The sequence below is a fragment of the Mesocricetus auratus genome, unplaced genomic scaffold (assembly GCF_017639785.1).
Source record: "Mesocricetus auratus isolate SY011 unplaced genomic scaffold, BCM_Maur_2.0 Super-Scaffold_100018, whole genome shotgun sequence".
NCBI classification, from domain to species: Eukaryota; Metazoa; Chordata; class Mammalia; order Rodentia; family Cricetidae; genus Mesocricetus; species Mesocricetus auratus.
In genome coordinates this window covers 36,277,022-36,295,691 of record NW_024429199.1, presented here as the reverse complement: position 1 = coordinate 36,295,691, position 18,670 = coordinate 36,277,022, and the positions used below count along the sequence as shown (strand labels likewise).

General features: G+C 42.6%; 1 protein-coding gene and 1 long non-coding RNA gene across 5 annotated transcripts in view; one reads left to right on the top strand and one right to left on the bottom strand.

The window, feature by feature from the left end:
- Ust (uronyl 2-sulfotransferase) overlaps nucleotides 1-18,670 on the bottom strand; it is a 276,650-nt gene that overhangs the window by 100,254 nt on the left and 157,726 nt on the right. For all 4 annotated transcript variants that reach the window (XM_040728387.1, XM_040728384.1, XM_040728385.1 and 1 more), the window contains exon 3: nucleotides 14,406-14,561. In XM_040728387.1, the coding sequence (XP_040584321.1) occupies nucleotides 14,406-14,561 (156 nt within the window). The remainder of the gene's footprint in view (nucleotides 1-14,405; nucleotides 14,562-18,670) is intronic.
- LOC121132898 lies at nucleotides 10,748-13,460 on the top strand. The gene is made up of 4 exons (XR_005869596.1): nucleotides 10,748-10,897; nucleotides 11,634-11,737; nucleotides 13,049-13,097; nucleotides 13,383-13,460. It is a non-coding gene; the product is annotated as an uncharacterized LOC121132898 (long non-coding RNA).

Below are 18,670 nucleotides of genomic sequence, written 5' to 3'. Positions count from 1 at the left end.
GGCCAGAAGGACAGAGAGGAAGGTTAAAGCCATACGTTGCAGATATTGCTATAAACCTCTGGGGTCGTGATCTACTCCAGCAATGGAATACGCAGATTAAAATTCCTCCTGTATCAGCTAGGAATTATAGACAAGCTCTTAGTGGTAGTAAGAATATAGTAAGACAGTACAGAAAACAGATGCCAAATGTACAGGCTGTGCAGAAGCAAGATGCTAGTGCCAAACCTACAGAGCAACCAAAAGCTCTACCATTAAAATGGCTGACAGATGAACCCGTCTGGGTGGGTCAATGGCCTATGACATCTGAGAAGTTAGAGGCTTTGGAGAAGTTAGTTCAGGAACAGCTAGATGCTGGACATATTGAGGAATCAACTAGTGCGTGGAATTCGCCTGTTTTTGTTGTCAAGAAGAAGTCTGGTAAGTGGAGAATGGTTACTGATCTTAGAGCCATCAACAAGGTAATTCAGCCTATGGGGTCTCTACAACCTGGGATGCCGTTACCTTCTCTAATTCCTAAGGATTGGCCAATTATAGTTATAGACTTAAAAGATTGTTTCTTCACCATACCGTTACAAGAAAACGACAGAGAAAAGTTTGCCTTCACAGTACCTACCTATAATAATTCCCGTCCGGTACAGAGATTCCAGTGGAAGGTACTACCTCAAGGTATGTTAAACAGTCCAACTTTGTGTCAATATTTTGTGAATAAACCTCTAGAAATAATTCGTAAAAATTTCCACATTCGTTAATATATCATTATATGGATGACATATTATTGTCTGATTCAAATAAGGATACTTTGGAAAAGATGTTTGAGGCAGTAAAGGAAATTTTGCCTCGCTGGGGATTACAAATTGCTCCAGAAAAAATACAAAGAGGAGATTCTATTAACTATTTAGGTTATAAAATAGATGCTCAGAAAATTAGACCACAGAAAGTACAGATCAGAAGAGATCGTTACCGGACTCTTAATGATCTTCAAAAACTATTAGGAGAAATCTCTCAATTACAGACGATTATTGGTGTAGAAGGGCATGATTTAAAACACCTGAAAATGGCTTTAAAAGGAGATAAAGACCTAAACAGCCCACGAGTACTATCAGCTGAGGCTGAAAAAGAATTAGAATGGGTAGAAAAGAGAATATTAGAAGCACATGTGGACCGTGTGGATCCAAATCTGGACTGTATTCTGGTTATTTTACCATCTAGAGAATACCCCTCAGGAATATTAATGCAGAGGGACGACATCATTCTAGAATGGGTATTTCTGCCACATAAACAAAATGAAAAATTGAAAACATATATAGAAAAGATATCTGATTTGATATTAAAAGGTAAATTAAGGCTTCGTCAACTGACTGGGAAAGACCCAGCTGAAATTATTGTACCATTAACGAATGAGGAAATTTCCTCCTTATGGAAGGATAATGAGTATTGGCAAATAGCTTGCAGTGACTTTTTGGGAAGTATTAGTAATAACTATCCCAAAACAGAGAGAATCAAATTCATAAAGAAAACAATTTGGATTCTTCCACGTATCGTGAGGCAAACACCTATTTCTGGAGTTCTTACCTTCTACACGGATGCAAACAAGTCAGGTAAAGCAGGGTATAAATCAGGAAATATAAGTAAAGTAGTTCAAAGCCCTTACAACTCCGTACAAAAGGCAGAGTTATATGCCATTCTCATGGTACTTAAAGACTTTACAGAGCCTCTCAATATAGTCACGGATTCTCAGTATGCAGAAAGAGTTGTCCTGCACATTGAGACTGCAGAATTTGTTCCTGATAATACAGAATTAACCTCATTGTTTTTACAATTGCAGGAAATCATCAGAAACAGGACTCATCCTATATATATAACACACATCAGATCCCATACAGGTCTGCCAGGTCCTCTGGCACAAGGCAATGATGAAATTGATCGTTTATTAGTAGGTAATGTGTTGGAAGCTTCAGATTTTCATAAGAAACACCATGTTAACAGCAAAGGTTTAAAGAAGGATTTTTCTATCACCTGGCAACAAGCCAAAGAAATAGTAAGAAATTGTCCCAGTTGCTCCTTGTACACTCAAACTCCATTTCCAGCAGGTTGTAATCCTAAAGGTGTTCACAGAAATGAACTTTTGCAAATGGATGTATTTCACTTCCCAGAATTTGGCAGTTTGAAATATGTACACCATACTATAGACACGTTCTCAGGCTTCCAATGGGCTACTGCCCTCAGCTCTGAAAAAGCTGACTCTGTTATTACACACCTCTTAGAGGTAATGGCTGTTATGGGTATACCTGAAACAATAAAAACTGACAATGGTCCAGCATATGTTTCCAGTAAATTGGAACAATTCTTCAAATATTATAATATAAAACATGTAACTGGTATACCTTACAATCCCACAGGACAAGCAATAATTGAAAGGTCTAACCGAACCTTAAAGGAGATGCTTCATAAACAGCCAGGGAAAACAAAGACACCTAGACACAGGTTACACAATGCTTTACTAACGTTGAATTTTCTTAATGCTGATGAAAAAGGACAAACTGCAGCAGAAAGACACTGGACTACAGAGAAGACTTCTGAACTGAACCAACCGGTGTATTTTAAGGATGTTATGACCTCAGTCTGGAAACCAGGATATGTGTTACGTTGGGGAAGGGGTTATGCTTTTGTTTCCACAGGAGAAGAAAAGGTTTGGGTTCCATCAAAATTAATTAAAATTCGATCAGAACAGAAAACATCTCAGGAGGAGGACGATAACAGCCCATCTACAAATTCATAGTCCACAATGGGTAAAGTGACCTCCTAAAAGGAAAGAGAAGTGCTTTGTTTTTGTCCTCACAGGTAAACTCAGCAAAGAATACTGGACACATGGATTCCTGTAGAAGAATGAATAGCTACCCTGAGGACCATCAAACACACACTGTGTGGTATCAAAGTCTAAATCTCTCTATATTGCTTTTTCATAGTACACCTTTATCTTTATTTCTTCACATACCTCAGTTCCCATTCATTTAACTGAAACTGGCTTTGGAGTTGGATTGGCTCTCCTACTCTAAACCCAAGCATATTATTTAAATACAATTCAGAATTTCTGTATTATATCAAAGAGCCATTGATATAAGACAGAAGAAATAAAATGAGGGACTGTTATCTGTGGATTTCTTTTTCTGAACAGTCTAATTTCCTTCAGGTTTTCCATCTTCCCTATTGTCACCTCTTCTGTATGCATACATATGAAAGTTAAAATATTTCTTTGTTAACAGTAATGTTTGAGTTTTCCAGAGAACAAGGGATTTCCTGACAGCAATCTTCAACTGCTTCCGAAAGAGAATGAGGATCCACTTCCTTGACTTCACCTGATTCGACTGGAGGCATCATTGACTCCACCTGACAAGCACTATCCTGAAACTGGCTTGAAAATACATCACTCTACACATCTCCGGACCAAGAAACTGAAACAGCACATCTTCCACAATCTGACCAGAGCTTCAATCAACACTAGAACCCCAGTCAGGAACTTCAATCAAGCATCTCCTGCCATACTGAGACTGTCTGATCTACTCAGATTTTGTTATACTAACATTTTCTTTTCACAGGTCCCCATGAGATTATCATCGTCCCATCTCAGCAGGAAGTAGTTTTGAGAATTCCACGCCCCTCTCCCTACTATTGATATTATAAGATTACACCTGTTAGTGTTAGTTTTCAATTATTTTAGAGTTGGGATTGGAAGGAGGTGTTCATATTTGGGTGTTTCTTTAAGATAAGTTTAGGTTTAGATAGAATAGATGTTTGATACATTTTGTTCATGGACACAAGTTAGTTGTCCTTTTTAGACTAAAAGGGAATTGTAGGAGGAAGTCTATGTCGCCATTAAACATGTGACTTACTAGAGGCGCATACAGATGAGGTAATAAAAGGGCGGTTTACCACACCGCTAACCACACCCACTTTAGGCAGGACTAAAGACGTATACGGCTGGACGTAAAGACGTATACGTACGTAGGCGGAACTACGTCACTAGCCAAGCCCACTTTTGGGCATGGCTAGGGGCGTTACGGGGGAAGGCATAAAAGACAGCGCACAGGAAGTCTCGCTCTCTTTTCCTGGAGTTCGGCTTCCGGTCCAGTCGCTAGCTGAGATCTGCTGGGCTTCTCGGGGTTTGGTATCGTGTGAGTAATTTTCAACATAAAATACTTAGCTTCACTTTCCGTAATTGTGTGTCGCGTATCGTTACAGCGTCCGTAAAACCAACACATGGTGATTTTTTTTAAATGCATTTTGAAGACTGCGATTATAGACAAATGCCAGAGACTCAGTATTTCAGATTCCATGAACTAAAGGAAGTTGAAAACTGGAAACAAAAATGGTAGCAATAACAACAGTGACCTGAGACTCTAGACCTTCAAGTGTCGCAAACACAACCAGTCTTGGGCCCTCTGGTTCCCCAGGGTCTAACACAGGGCTGCTCCATGTGCATATACTTGAACATTATCCAAGTGAAGAATTTAGTATTCTATAAAAGAGTGCCAAGCACACACTCCTGTATAGACCCAGATAATCAAACCCGCTAACTTATAATAATTGGAGACGTTATAATTAATAATTAGAGAAATTGATAATCAGCGAAACCAAGTTAAATTTAATAGTTAAACAACTCCACTCCTACGCGTGGAATTTTTGTTAGTTGGGAGACTCTGGGGACAGCATGGTGAATAATGGCCTGGTCCCTCCTTGGGCTTGAGTGTGAAGGGAAATTGGATCCTGTTTGTCTCCAGTTTCCATTCTAAGCACCGCTGCATGCCCTTGCTTTTGGTAGTCAAGCTTCCTGCTTGGGCACATTGTTAATTCTGAGTTGTGATGGATTGCCCATCTATAGAGCACAAGCATATGAGCATTGCTAATTTGTCTTGGAGGATGGATGCTTAGAAAAAAAAGAACTCGTGTGTGTGTGTGTGTGTGTGTGTGTGTGTGTGTGTGTTTTAGATTTTACTTACGCATTGGTGTTTTTCCCACCAATGTGTGTAAGGTGTCAGGTCTGTAACTGGAGTTACAGACAGGTGTAAGCTGCCATGTGGGTGCTGGGGATTGAACCCGGGTCCTCTGGAAGAGCAGCCAGTGCTCTTAGCTGCTGAGCCATCTCTCAAGCCCCCACCTATGTGTATGTTTAAGATAAAGATAACTCCTTCTTTTATCTCTAGATTATTTTAATTCAGATAGTTCTCTGTGTGCATAGACATTATATAATGTCCCGGTAGCACTGAAGACACAAACTGGAAGACACTGGCTTTTTCCCCTGTTCAACACTACTACCCCCTCGAAACACATGTCAACGTGTTGCACCTAATGACAGAAGGTAACAGTCAGATTTTTGAGAACAGAGCCATGATAGTCATAAAGCTGTCTGTTTCTCAAGGAAAAATGGTTTACCAGCGACAGTGTAGAACTCTTTCTATATACATCCTTGAGCATACTCAAGATGCCAGTGCCCATGTTTATTACATTAGTGGAATGAGGGCAGAGAACATTCTTCCCCTACATGTTTTGTCACTGCTCCCCAAGCAGTAAAATCACTTAGGTCACACACACAGGCTGAACACTCCTTGTTCACAAATGCTAACACTTGACCCATTTCTAGTGCCAAGCAGTGGTTTCCCGAACTCCTGCTGCCCCATCCCCAACCCTCTTGCTGTCGTCAGAAGCCCACACACCTTTTCTTTTGCCTTGATGCCATCAGGGCAGCAATGGCACTACCTAAAGTCACCAAAGAGTACACCCTCCGCTGTTCCTGGCTCATACGGGGCCACTTTCGGCTTCTTCCTGATTCCACGGCATGTGTCCCCTCAACAGTCATTGCCTACTCTCTTGCACGGGAGATAAGCACACAAGAACAGTGGGCAGAAGGTCTAAAGAATGTCCCAGCCAGGCCCACCAGAGCCAGACCCACACTCTCGAGTCTCATCCAGTTTACCATCAATCCAGCCTGATACATCCTGGGGCCTTCTGGCTCAGGGGACAGTACTCTCTGTATCCCATCAAACCAGACCCCTCCCTATTCCTTTCTCATACCAACATCTATACCAAAGCCTGGCCAGGAGGAAGCTTAGGAACAAGCTTCCTTCTTCTGGAAAATTTGGCTTTCCCCCAGCATTTCAAGCCCCCCCTTCCTCTCTCCATTCTTTCCAGCTAAAATATCTCCCTCTCCCAGCTTTCTGGATCCCACTTTTCTTAACATCCATGATCTCCAACACAGTTTCAGGCCACACGCCACTTGGTGTACACAAGGAAAAGGAAGTTCAGAGTGTTGGAGGTGAGCTAGACCAGAGGGAAGGTCAGAGCCAGGGACAGACCATGGATAGAAGGCACACGGGTGATGTGTCAGCCTACCTCAGGAGTACCCTCTGTGGCGTGGATGGATTCACGCTGACAAGGGGTCATTGTGAATGGAGTATGAAGCAAAGGTCAGAAACAAACACAAATGGCACAAGTCTAAGAAGCTGTGAGAAGTCTCTGCACCAGCTGGTGGGTCTCGTCACTAGACTTAACTGCCAGTTTGACATAGCCTGGAGCCCTCTGAGAGGAGCTGCCTACATCATATTTAGCACATCTGTGGAAGATCACCGTGTACTAACTGAAGCAGCACCGCCATCCATAGGTAGTCCTGAAGTACATAGGAAAGCTAGCCAATTAGAAGCCTGTGAGCCTGGCGGAGAGTGATCTGGTGTTCTGATCCTCCAGGTTTCTGTTTCATGCACCCATCTGGACTTTCCTTAATGATGAACCCTGACCTGGCTTATTTGGTAATAAGCCTTTTCCTCCATGAGTTGCTTTTGGTCAACATCGCCAGGAAGGATTTTAGAACAACCAGTGTAGGATGAGCAAGGTCGTAGGTGACTGGAGAATAGACAGAGCCAGGTAATAGAAAGCACGGCAGCCTGTTCCAGGGATCCCGACACTAACTCTGTGGGGATTTGATGCCAGAAAAGATTTGCTTTAATTTACTTTGTTTCTGAGATAAGGGTAGAAAATGTGAAGAAGAATGAAGGTGAGAGGCCAAGGCCAGGAAGCTCACTGGGTAGAGGCCTTGACTGGCAGGGATGAAGCCTGGAGATGTGACCACACAGAGGGACTGGATGGGAAGCTGGGCTAGGAAGATGGGGGTGGCATGGGTGGCCGCGGCAGCAGGTACTGATGAATTAGATGAAACTCTGGTGTTGGGTTGTGCAACCTGTGTTCTAGCATGACCCATAGCAGATGTTGAAGCAAAGCGTCTGGGTACTCTTAGCAGTTAGATGGCTGAAGAACCTCAGGGAAGGCTATGAGGAAGTTAGAAGCAAGGAGCTTGGTGGCCACTTGGTGACAGAAAGTCAGGAAAAGAAGACTAGACACCATCTCTTCTGGGTCCTCAGTTAGGACAATGAGCACACTGTGGTACCCATCTGTGGCAATGGGATCCGGCAGGAGGAACACATTTGCCTGCAGAAAGAGAGGAGAAGGGTCTGCCTTTGATGATCTTTGCATAGAAAAGGCACATTTTTGAGCATCTTCTGCCCTTAATTTTTTTTGGGGGGGGACACCACCCCTTTGGATGATCCACTAGTTAAGATTGCATTCTCATCTTTGACTTAGACTAAGTCACAGGAGGGCTGGGGCTTATTTGTCCCCTTAAGTCCCTGTTAGGTGACTTCAGTGAGTTTATGTCCCAGGAGTGTTTATGGGATGAACACACTCCTTTAGAATGCTTGCTTGATATCAAGGAGCCCATTAGTAGTTGAAGACATAATTGCCTACCACTTAAGCAATGAATTCAGTCTTCCACAGAATAGAATAGACAAGCATGTTCATTGTCCTACACAAGGCTCACTGTCAGCATTCCCCTTATAATATCTAAAATGTAACAAAGCTAGGCAAAACCATTTTTTTTCTGAGTGTTGGGGCAGGCATGTGTCACATACCATACCAAGGAGTTCTTTATATACCTGCTATCATTGAATATGTCAAGAGTTAAGTATTAGTATCCATTCTTTCTACCTTTAGCTCAGGGCTACAATAACCAGGGAAGCACATCCCTGCAGTGAGGAAGAAGTCCACCAGGGGGAGCAATAACACGAGTGCGGAAAAGAATCTGGGTCTGAACTAGACCTAGAAAATTAATAGATACAATCCCAAGGAGCAGAGAAACAATTTTTTTCCAGGTCATATGGCTTTTCTCCTTTGTCTTCTGTTTCCTCCATGTTTTCATTAGAGAACTCTGCTTCTGTCTAAGGACCCCACGTCAATGGAGAACCCATCCCCATGAACTGACTGAGATTATCTTCTGCTTTGTTCCAGAGTCAGCTTGGAGTGGCACTCTAGAGACAATAGACAGCGTCTATCTTCTTGTAAAGGTGGGGAGCCTTGAGGGTTATTCTTAAAGACCTTTTCAAAGTGTTTCTAGGGGAAAGTTCCTGGAATACTGTGCAGAAAGAGACAAGCAGACGAGAAATAATCTGATGGCTGTCATTATATACACGCTGTACTCCCAGCTACTTGGGAAACTGAGGCAGGAGGGTCATGAGTCCAAGGCCAGCCTGGGATGCATAACAAAGAGGGCTTGTTTCAAAACAAGACCCAAAGCTTCATAAAGCTGTGTGAGACAGAGAATTTCTTCACTTGGAGGATTTGCAGCACTAGAAGGAAAGTCTTTAGTAAACACCCTTCATGCAGTGAGACATGGTCACCCGGGGGGAGTGTTTCCTCAGATACACCATATCTGGGTGCTTCCTTACAAAGCTAATTCTGCGCCTCTGCACTGAGATGTTGGGCTAAAGAGTGTGAGGACCCTCCCCAGAGGACTCTCCTACCAGGCCTAAGAACTGTTCTGAACAATCCCCCTCTAACTGATGAATAAAATCCCAGCTCTTACAATCACCACTCAAAATTAGCCAGGATCTGACCCCAACTTGCTTTTATGTATAATTACCCCACATTCCTTTTGATTTTTGTATATTTGTTTCCATTTTTTCATGTCACACTTATTTCTCCCAAAAGAGCAGTGCGCCAATACCGTCCCAATGAAATTCCTTCCAAGATGAGAAGTCAGTTGCAGGAACAACAAACATTGTGCATGGTGCTCAGTGCCCACATTATCATCAGATTCTCAGTAAACATCCACTAAAATAAATATACAAATGCAGGAAGGATCAGACAACTAAACAGGACCAAGCACCAGGGGAGCCCCAGGTGCCTCTGTGGCCTTGAGGACTTTCCCTGAAGGACCATGGCTATTATTGTTTTTTTAAGATCTCATTGCTTTATAGTCAGAACTCAGACCTGAATGTTCATTTGAATGAAAACAGAGAGGTTTGACGCGGTGCATGATTATACCATGCCGCGCCTCTCCATACCAAGAGGTTAATGCCGTCTGAAGCACACAGGTACGGGAATGCCTTCTCTCCCACTCGCTGAATGATTTATGTTATTTCCAATGGCTGTTGGGCAGAGTCAGAGCTGGTGTGAGGTTTATAGTGAAATGCCGACCTTTTCTGCTACGGTGGACGGAAGGATGTAGACCAGGCCAGCGCTTCCTGAGTTACGATGGATAAATTATGTGAGATATGAAGGATATTCACAACACACAGAAAACCCCTGACCAACTAAGACTGTGTTTAAAATAGAAGTGAATATATGCATATGTAATATGCATGTGTATATGTAGAGATAGATAGATAGTAAAATGCTTGATGTCTTAGTGTGAGGACTAGAATTCAGATCCCTGGCCATCATAAATGGTGCAGGCATGACAATCTGCCTGTAACCCCAGGCCTCAAGAGATGAAGCATGGGATTCCCGGGCAAGCTGGTGAGCTGGCGAACTCTGGGTTTAGTGAGAAACTCCTCCTCAGCAAATGAAGAACGATGGCGGAAGTTAGCCAATGTTAAGATCTGCCCCAACTCATGGTCCCATGGGCACATACATGTGAACACACACACACACACACACAGGGTCATCAGCACACTACACAAGTGTGTCCACACACGTGTGACTATGCAGACACACTTGAAAAGCACACATACATGTTTGTTGAGATGGTCAGTGTTTAAAGTGTGAGTAACCACTGTGAGCCTCCTCAGTGTGAAGGCACGGAGGACTCCCCAAGTTCTGAGCCCCACACTTTTCCTTCTTCTTCGATGGAGGGAGCTCGGAGTCACAAGGAGCACACTTTGAGAAATGCTGACACGAGGCCTTTGACAGGGCTTCCTCAGCCTGACTGTTGCGTCATAGAAAAACCACCTGTGCCACTTAATTTTTTTTATTTGTTTTTGAAAAAGATTTTTTTTCTAGACTCCTTCCCGGAATCTACAGCAGAAGGGCACTGAGACTCTAGGCTTCCAAAGCTCTGCTGGAAATCAACCATTGCATTATGGGAACAGCCTTTGGATTTGGGAGAGTCCAGGACCAGTCAGTTCAGTATAATTATTTTTGGAAGGTGACTAATTATCTCAGTTTCTCACCCAGAAAACAAACAGGAATGACACTTACTCATTGGTATATTTTTGGTCCCAAATGACTAAATGACATAACCAGGGGAAACAATTTACACATAGATATTGCTTCCCATTTGTTTTATACACCCTTGGGATTGTCAATAGAAAAATGAGTAGTAGCATTATTTGCCTTTGCTAATCTTTGAGGTTCAGAGGCCAATTTTTGCCTTTCTCCAACTAGAACAACTGTGGGTTCCAGTCCCTGTGAGAGGCCTGTGGCACTCGGACCTTCGCTGTACAGAGAGCACAGTGCGGAAGTCATTTTAGGATGAGCAAGCAGGCTCTGAGGATCACTCCTTGCCTTCATTCACGGTACACAGACCCTCCACTTTGCAAGAGATCATATAAACCACGCCGCTAACAGTGTCTTGGTGAGTTTGTGTTATATGCAGTGCAAAAGTCCAACAGGGCCAGCAGCAGTTGCAAGCTCTTCTGCGGAGGAGAAATTATTCAAAGTACAGATTTCAAAGGTGTGTCTATTTCTCCGAGAGCAGGTGTCGTGCAGTTTTTATAGGCATCCTAACATTTGGTGTCTTCATGCTCTTGTCTTGCTTAGCAATCCCTTAGGCTAGAAAGTTTTAGCCCTATGCTGTGAATGTGGGGATGTGTGCTTGCACATGGGTGTGCATGTATGTGCGTAAGTACAACTACCATTTAGGGAAAAAATGTATGTGTTCATTTAGCCCTGGCCCAGGGAAATGCCTTGTGGGTGAATGAAACAGCACAGACAGTGCCAGTCCTATGAACGGATGTAATTTTGAAGTTCATTTGTAAGTCAGTCGTTTGGATCATGGAACACGTTTTCTCATGGAAAAAAAAATGTAAGAAGAGCCATGGCCCAGCACACAAGAAACTGTTTAACCCCTACAGTACCTGGAGCAAAACAGTTATTTTCATTATTTAGAGAAAACAATGTTTCCATGGGAACCATTTTCAGAGTTCGCCTGACTATAAAATTTTAACTAGTTTCCTAAATCACACTGCCCTTTCCCCCTTAATAAATTACCAAGGAGAGAAGTTATTAATACCACAAATTATATCCTGAATGTTAAGTTAAAATAATATTTCTTTCTTTGCTATCGTATGAACTTTGAAATGTTTGTAAAGGGATCCAGGGAACAAGGACAAGTCTTTTGGAGCATCATGGAGCCGGACCAGTTCTGGCTTTTGTCATTCTGTTTCTTGGCCACTCTCCTGCGTGTGGGAGCCAGGTAAGCTGGCTCCAGGGAAGCAGTGGGTACCGTCCTCATCTTTATTTTTACATCAGGCTTGTATATCTGCTTTTGCTTCCAAGTCTTTACCTTAGCTTTAGTTTTTTTTTACATTCATCTTATAATTTAATGGGAATCTGCAGTAAGCAATAAAATATAGTCTAAGAACCCTGACCACAGGAATCAGAACCATAATACGTGGAATATTCTAGAAGCTGTATAAATATATCGCAGAATCACAGTGTTGGAAAGAACCTAAAGATGGTCTCGCCTCTTCCCTGGCTTCCTGACAGGCCAACCATTCCAGACAGATGAGGGCTTCCCTTTCAGAGGGGGAGGTGACACCGTTGCACCGTTGTCTTTAATCTCTTCTAGGCCTAATCACCTATTCCCTGTCAGTGTAGTTTTGCTTTTATTTTTTATTTAAATTATTTCATCCATAGTTACAGCTGTATTTTCATTCCCGATATTTAAAACAGGGGACAAAGTAGGCTTATCTAATTCAAAACTCCCACAGTGCACCCCATGTTGGAGATCTGTGTTCTTTCCCCTGGGATGTCCTGAGCATTCCCGTGTCTGATCCTACAACCCCCTCTCTGGCCTTTCTTGGCTGTCTGCACATCTTCACCAGCGAGCACCTGGATCTAGAAACTGAGTCTGATAAGACATCTGGGAATCCTGCATGGTATGCATACATAGGGACATTTAAGTACAATCTGGTAAGTAGGCCCTAAGACTTGGATACATCATGGCACATGTAGAGGTCAGAGGACAATCTCAAGAGTTGGTCTTCAACCTATACCTATTTGAGATAGGGTCTCTGCTAGTTTCCTTCCTTCCTTCCTTGGCTGCATATGCCAAGCCAGCTGACCCTCTAGCTGTGGAGAATTCTCTCAACTCTGCTCCCCATTTTGTCAAATGCTTGCTGATCTTTCCAGAGGGTCAAGGGTTCAAACTCGGGTCCTCACACAGAAGCGAGCGTTCTTGCCTATTGAGTCATCTCTCCACCTCCACCTTATCTCTTCAGTAAACCTAGAGTTCTCCAGATTGCCAGCAATGGGTGCCCAGTTAGCTCCCGGGATCCACCTGTCTCAGCACATACAGCAAAAGCGGCACAGACCTTTTGTGTGAACTCAGCCTTTTGGGTTTGTGCTGGGAAATTTGAACTCACGGTTTGGGGGCAAACACTTTACACACGGAGCCACTGGCCCAGCCTAAACATTTTCTTTGACTACAGAGAATTAATGATAGGCCCTTAAAATAACCCCTTGAGTTATTTTAAATCAGGAACGACGCCCCTCTGTCTACTAGGTTCTGTGTGCCTCCAAGGGGAAGATGATGTCTGAAGACGGGATGCATGGTGAGATTTCAATATTATGACCTCAACTTGGCAATAAGGTACCACTCATGGGGTAACCAAAGTTTCTAAAGTGACAGAAGCAATTTTTTTGAAGCCAGGTTGTGGCTTGAATGTGTAATGTCCCCCTAGTCTCGTGTTTGAACATGTGGTCCCCAGCTGGTGGTACTGCTTGGGAAGCTGCGGAACTTTTAGGTGGTGGAGTGGTCCTGGAGGAAGTATGTCACTGGAAGTGGACTTTGAAGTTTCATAGCCTGGTTACACTTTCTGTTTTTACTCTCTATTTAGAGACTGCCAGCCTCATGCCCCTACCATCGTGCCGTCTCTGCAATGATGTGTCTATCCTTTCTGGAAGTATAAACCAAAGTAAGTGTAAGCTAACAATACACCCCTCTTCTTTTTATTATGTATACAGTGTTCTGCATACACGTAAACCTGCAGGCCAGAAGAGGGTGCCACCTCTCATTACAGATGGCTGTGAGCCACTATGTGGTTGCTGGGAATTGAACTCAGGACCTCTGGAAGAGCAGACAGTGCTCTTAACGATGGAACCATCTCTCCAGCCACCCCCTTCTCCCTTTTAAGTTGCTTTGGTTGGGATATTTTATCACAAAAGAAACTAATAACCAGGTTGACAACAAACATTATCTAGCAAAACAACCACTGAGAAAACAGCACCCAAGTCTCCAATAGCAGCAGCTCCATGGATATAGTTGTCCTTACATCCCAGGGGTTTACAAAGCAGGACAAGCCTTCGGAGCTTCCTGGCAGATGACAGTACTGTCATCCTACTACACATGTCCGTCTCTGTGTGTAGCTCTTCTGGGGCTCTGTAAAAGTAGGGGATTCTTTTGCTTCCACTGAATATAACAAATGTTGCTTTGGAAGCCAGGAGCCTCTGAGTTTATTACAAGGAGATCCTTATTCTGCATCAGCCAACCAGATTTCCTGCACAAGGAAGGTTTGCTCTTAACTATGAAGACTTAGGCTACAGATGAAGAAATGCAAAGGAAGAAATGCTAAAACAAAATTTTTCTCGTTTAACGCCGAAGGTGTTAGCATTGTTCATTTAGTTCAGTGGTTTAAAGATTTTGAGAGTACATGTTATCTGTCTTAGCAAAATAGACCTGACAGAAGTATCCAATTACGAATGAAGGCTTCCTGGGTTTCCGATTTCCTGCACAAATCCTACCTTACATTTCCTTCTGTGCCCTGACAAAAATACAGCATACAATTAAACCTTTGGAGTTGATGGATATGATGTAAGGCGCCCACTAACTACGTGACTTAACCATGGGGAAGTGAACTTACTTGCTCGTTTTTAGTAAGCCTGGTTTTGTTGTGAATGTCTGACGTGACCAAATTGAACCCGTGTTTCTCTGACAAGATTCTCAGAAGCAAGACCACGGTGCGACTGCCACACTTGCCGACTCTGTTGTACACCACCTGGCTGGGGAACGGAAGGACCTGGAAGGAGAACAAGAGACGTGGGTCAAAATGCAAGTCTTCCCCCAAGGTGGCAACACAGAATGTTGGAGGTGTAAATGAGAAGGATCGCCATCAAGCGGACCAAGGAGCAGAAGCAAGGAGCTGCCGTGCAGATAGAGCCCTTCCTCATATGATCTGAGAGAGAGCTAATCTACCCACACGCATTCAGACTTGATCCTGATCACGTTTCATGAACTCTATGAAGACTGACCATGAGTTGGCCTTGAAAACATAACATGGCGGTATATGCTTCAGTAAAAAACACTTTTTCTTTTGCAAGGCATGTTTTATCAGACCAGCTTAATCAAGGAAAACATAGTGACATTAAAGACTGATATCTGGGCTGTCATGGCACAAGCTTTGAATCCCAGGACTCGGGAGGCAGAGTCAGGTGGATCTCGGTGTGTTTCACCCAGCCTGGTCTAACAAAGTGAGTTCCAGGACAGCTAGAGCTACAGAGTGAGACACTGTCTCAGGCAACCACAGCAAAAAATGATGTAGCACTTATATATCCTAAAATCAAACTTATAAACAGAACAATTTAAGGAATTTCTTCTTAGCGGATCCCCCATTATAAAAGCATCACCCACCACCAAGTCCCAGGAAACTGCCATGACTAGCAGGAGTCCCTCGTACCTGTTAGCAATCATTTCCCACACTACCCCAAATTCCTATAACCGCCGACATATTTTCTGTCTCATGGTATTACCTAGAGGGTTCTAGAAAAATCATGTAAACGAGACAAAACGCGTGTCTTTCTGTCTGACTTTTACTTAGTAGAACACATCCCGGAATCAGCAGTGCTGTAGAATGGCCCAGTACTCCATCCTCTTACATGGCTGGGTACGACTGCATTGCATGAACTAACTGGTCCTTCCTACACGTCAGTCGGCAGACACATGGATCATGTTTCACAGTAACACTGCCGTGGGGGATGTGTGTACCTGACTTTGTGTGGACATGTGTTTCAAATCCTCTTATATACATACCTTCAAGTGGAGCTGCTGGGCCTACAGCAACTCAATGTCCAGTGTTTTGTGCACCTGCCAAACTGTTTTCAATACAGCTGCACTATTTTATATTCCCATCAGTAACGCACGAGAGTTCCAGTTTCCCCAACATCCTTGCCAAGCTTTGCAACTGCCTGTTTTTGTGTTTTTATTTTTTATTATAAACATCCCAGTGGTGTGAAGTGATATCTCATTGTGGTTTTAAGTTATATTTCCCCAGTGACCAATAAGGTTGACTGTGTGTGTATGTGTGCGCGCGCGCGCGTGTGTGTGTGTGTGTGTGTGTGTGTGTGTGTGTGTTGGTCACTTTCTATTTCCTTTGTAGAAATGTATATTTAAAGTTGTTACATTGTCAAGTTGAACTGCCTTTTTATTGATTCATTTATAGAGTGTTGCATTCATATCTTCACTTTTTTATAGAGAAATGAATTACATTTTTTCCTCATCCTCTGGGTTTTCTTTTCACTTTAGTGACAGGTTCCTGAGAAGTCTAAAAGTTTTAAGTCCTGGTTGGATCCAATTTTACTTTGGCTACTTGTGCTGAAACCTGTCTAAGACAAACCCCGTAAGGGACAGAGCCATTTTCTTCTCGGGTTTTACACAGTCAGCCCAACAATTTAGACCTTTGGTCCACTGTGAGCCCATTCTCTATATCACATTGGTCCAGGCCTAGTCATATACACTTGCAGGCAGCTATCAAGTTGCCCCAGCAACATTTAGTGACCGACTATCTCTTTCTTTTTCTGTCAACCTTACCAACAATTTACTGTGCTGTTAATCTGTGTTCATCCTGGAAATGACCTAACAGTTGTCATTAGAACAACTTTGATAAGGTTTTGAAATCAGGAAGGGTGAGTTCCTTCAGCTTTGTTCCTTTGGTCATTGTGAGTTCCTTAAATCCCCAGAGGGAATGTCCAAAGTAATTTTATAATCACCTTTCTGCCAACCCTCCCCCCCCAAAAAAAAACCCCAAACCAAAAATGTCCCAGGTAACTCAAATTTTACTAGCAATTCCATTTAATGCACAGAACAAGTGGGGGACGATTGCTGTCCTAACAATAGTGTCTTCCATTCATGAACACATGTTGCTTTTCTACTGATTTCATTCTTTAATTTCTTTCACTGATATTTCATAATGTTCAGTGGAAAACCTTTATAGTCTCAATTTATTCTTTTTGATGTTTCATGGGTGGAATTAATTCCTTAATTTTATTTTTGGATGGTCCATTACCAGGAATACAGCTAATCTCTGCATATTGATCTCGAATCCTGTATTATCTTGCTAATTCATTAATAGCTCTAGTGATTTCTTCCATCCTTACTTGGGAAATTCTACATATAAGATGATGCCGTCTGCAGATTTTTTTTAAACTTCATCTTTTCCAGCAAGGCTTTCTCTGATGTCTCTCTCTTTCCTAATGACCCAGTGATTTTGCTTGACTACAGAAGCATTGCAAAAAACACCTATGATTAAATATTTATACCCCAAGAGAGTTCTTATTTCCATCTCAAATGACCAGCATTGTGCACTAGTTGATGAATCATAATCAAAAGTTTCATTCAGCATCTTCCCATAACAGAAGGTTTTAAGAAAAGCCCAAAGGAAAACAACACAGCACAACACAAAAGCCATAGGCAAACACACTCAAAAGTTACCTCTGTACCCACAGAGTAGGTTATTGTCTTGAAATAGCTTACAGGTATGAACATAGAAACAGCCATAATATCTCCATCATTCACTTAGGGACTAGTCACACGCTATTATAACATAATTCTTCCCATTCCTATTTCTCTCATAGCCACATCATTAGGGCCAGTCTTCTGGCCTTCTATGATAGGTCCTCACACTGCCTAAAGTGCACCTCGTATATACAAACAGCCTCGGCAGATGTTGACCATGTATTGGTCACTCTAATGAATTTAATGTGGTACCTAATGCTTATAGAGTGATTCTGCTAAAATTTGAAATCAAGAAAAATCTTCAAATGCCGATGATCTGGCTAAGAAAACACTAACAAAAGTTACCAGAGTAAAAAGATGCTCACAATAATAGGTCTTTACTTAGAATATTATTGGTGAGTACCCTTCCCCAAAGTCTGTTCTCTGGTAACAATGGCAACCCAGATATTTAGAGAGATCAGTCATGGTTGCAGGTGTGAGTATGAGTCAAGGAGCTTGGCCTGGGTTGTCAAGTTTAGGATGAAAATGTCAATATAGAATTGGTTACTTGGTCCTCCAGTATGACCAGGGTAGGTACTGACTGCAGCCCTGACAGCTGCCCATATAAACACGGGGTTCAGTTTCTCTGCAGAAATCAATTGCTTGAGGCTGGTGAAATGGCTCAGTAGACCAAGACAGTTGCTTTTAAGCCTGACAGCTTGAGTGTGAGGAAAGAAGGACCAACTCCTGAAAATTGTCCTCTGACTTCCTCACAGATGACATGGGAACCTTCTGCCACACACATAACAAATAACTGTAAAAGATAAAAGGAAAGACATTACTTGAAAATTGGCCTTTCCCTGTGGACCCCATGTTGTAACACAATAGCAATCACTGAAGAGAATTGTTACATCTGCATCTGTAACATAGAAGCTAGGAGTTTAGATGCAAATAAAGTACCCTATGCTGGCATAGCCAACATGTCTAAGAAGGGTTAAAGGTAGACATGTGGCCCTTGCTAGAGACCTTAGGTGAAAGTATTCTATCTCCTGAACTGCTTGGAGATCTGATATGGAACCACACTGACTGCCCTACTGTTTCCTTTTGCTAATAGTTACTTTTAATTTAGTGATGAGTAAGTCTTTAAAACTGTTAACATAACTCTTTCATTCGTGTTGTGGGAAGTCACAAATAATAGTCATTGTGGTTGTCTGAAAGAAAATGGCTCCCAAAGGGAGTGACACTATTAGGAGGTGTGGCTTTGTTGGAGTAGGTGTGGTCATGTTGGAGGAAGTGTGCTACTGTGGAGGCAGGCTTTGAGGTTTCATATATGCTCAAGCCATACTCAGTGAATCAGTTCACTTCCTGTTGCCTGCATAAGATGTAGAACACTTAACTACCTCTCCAGCACCATGTGTG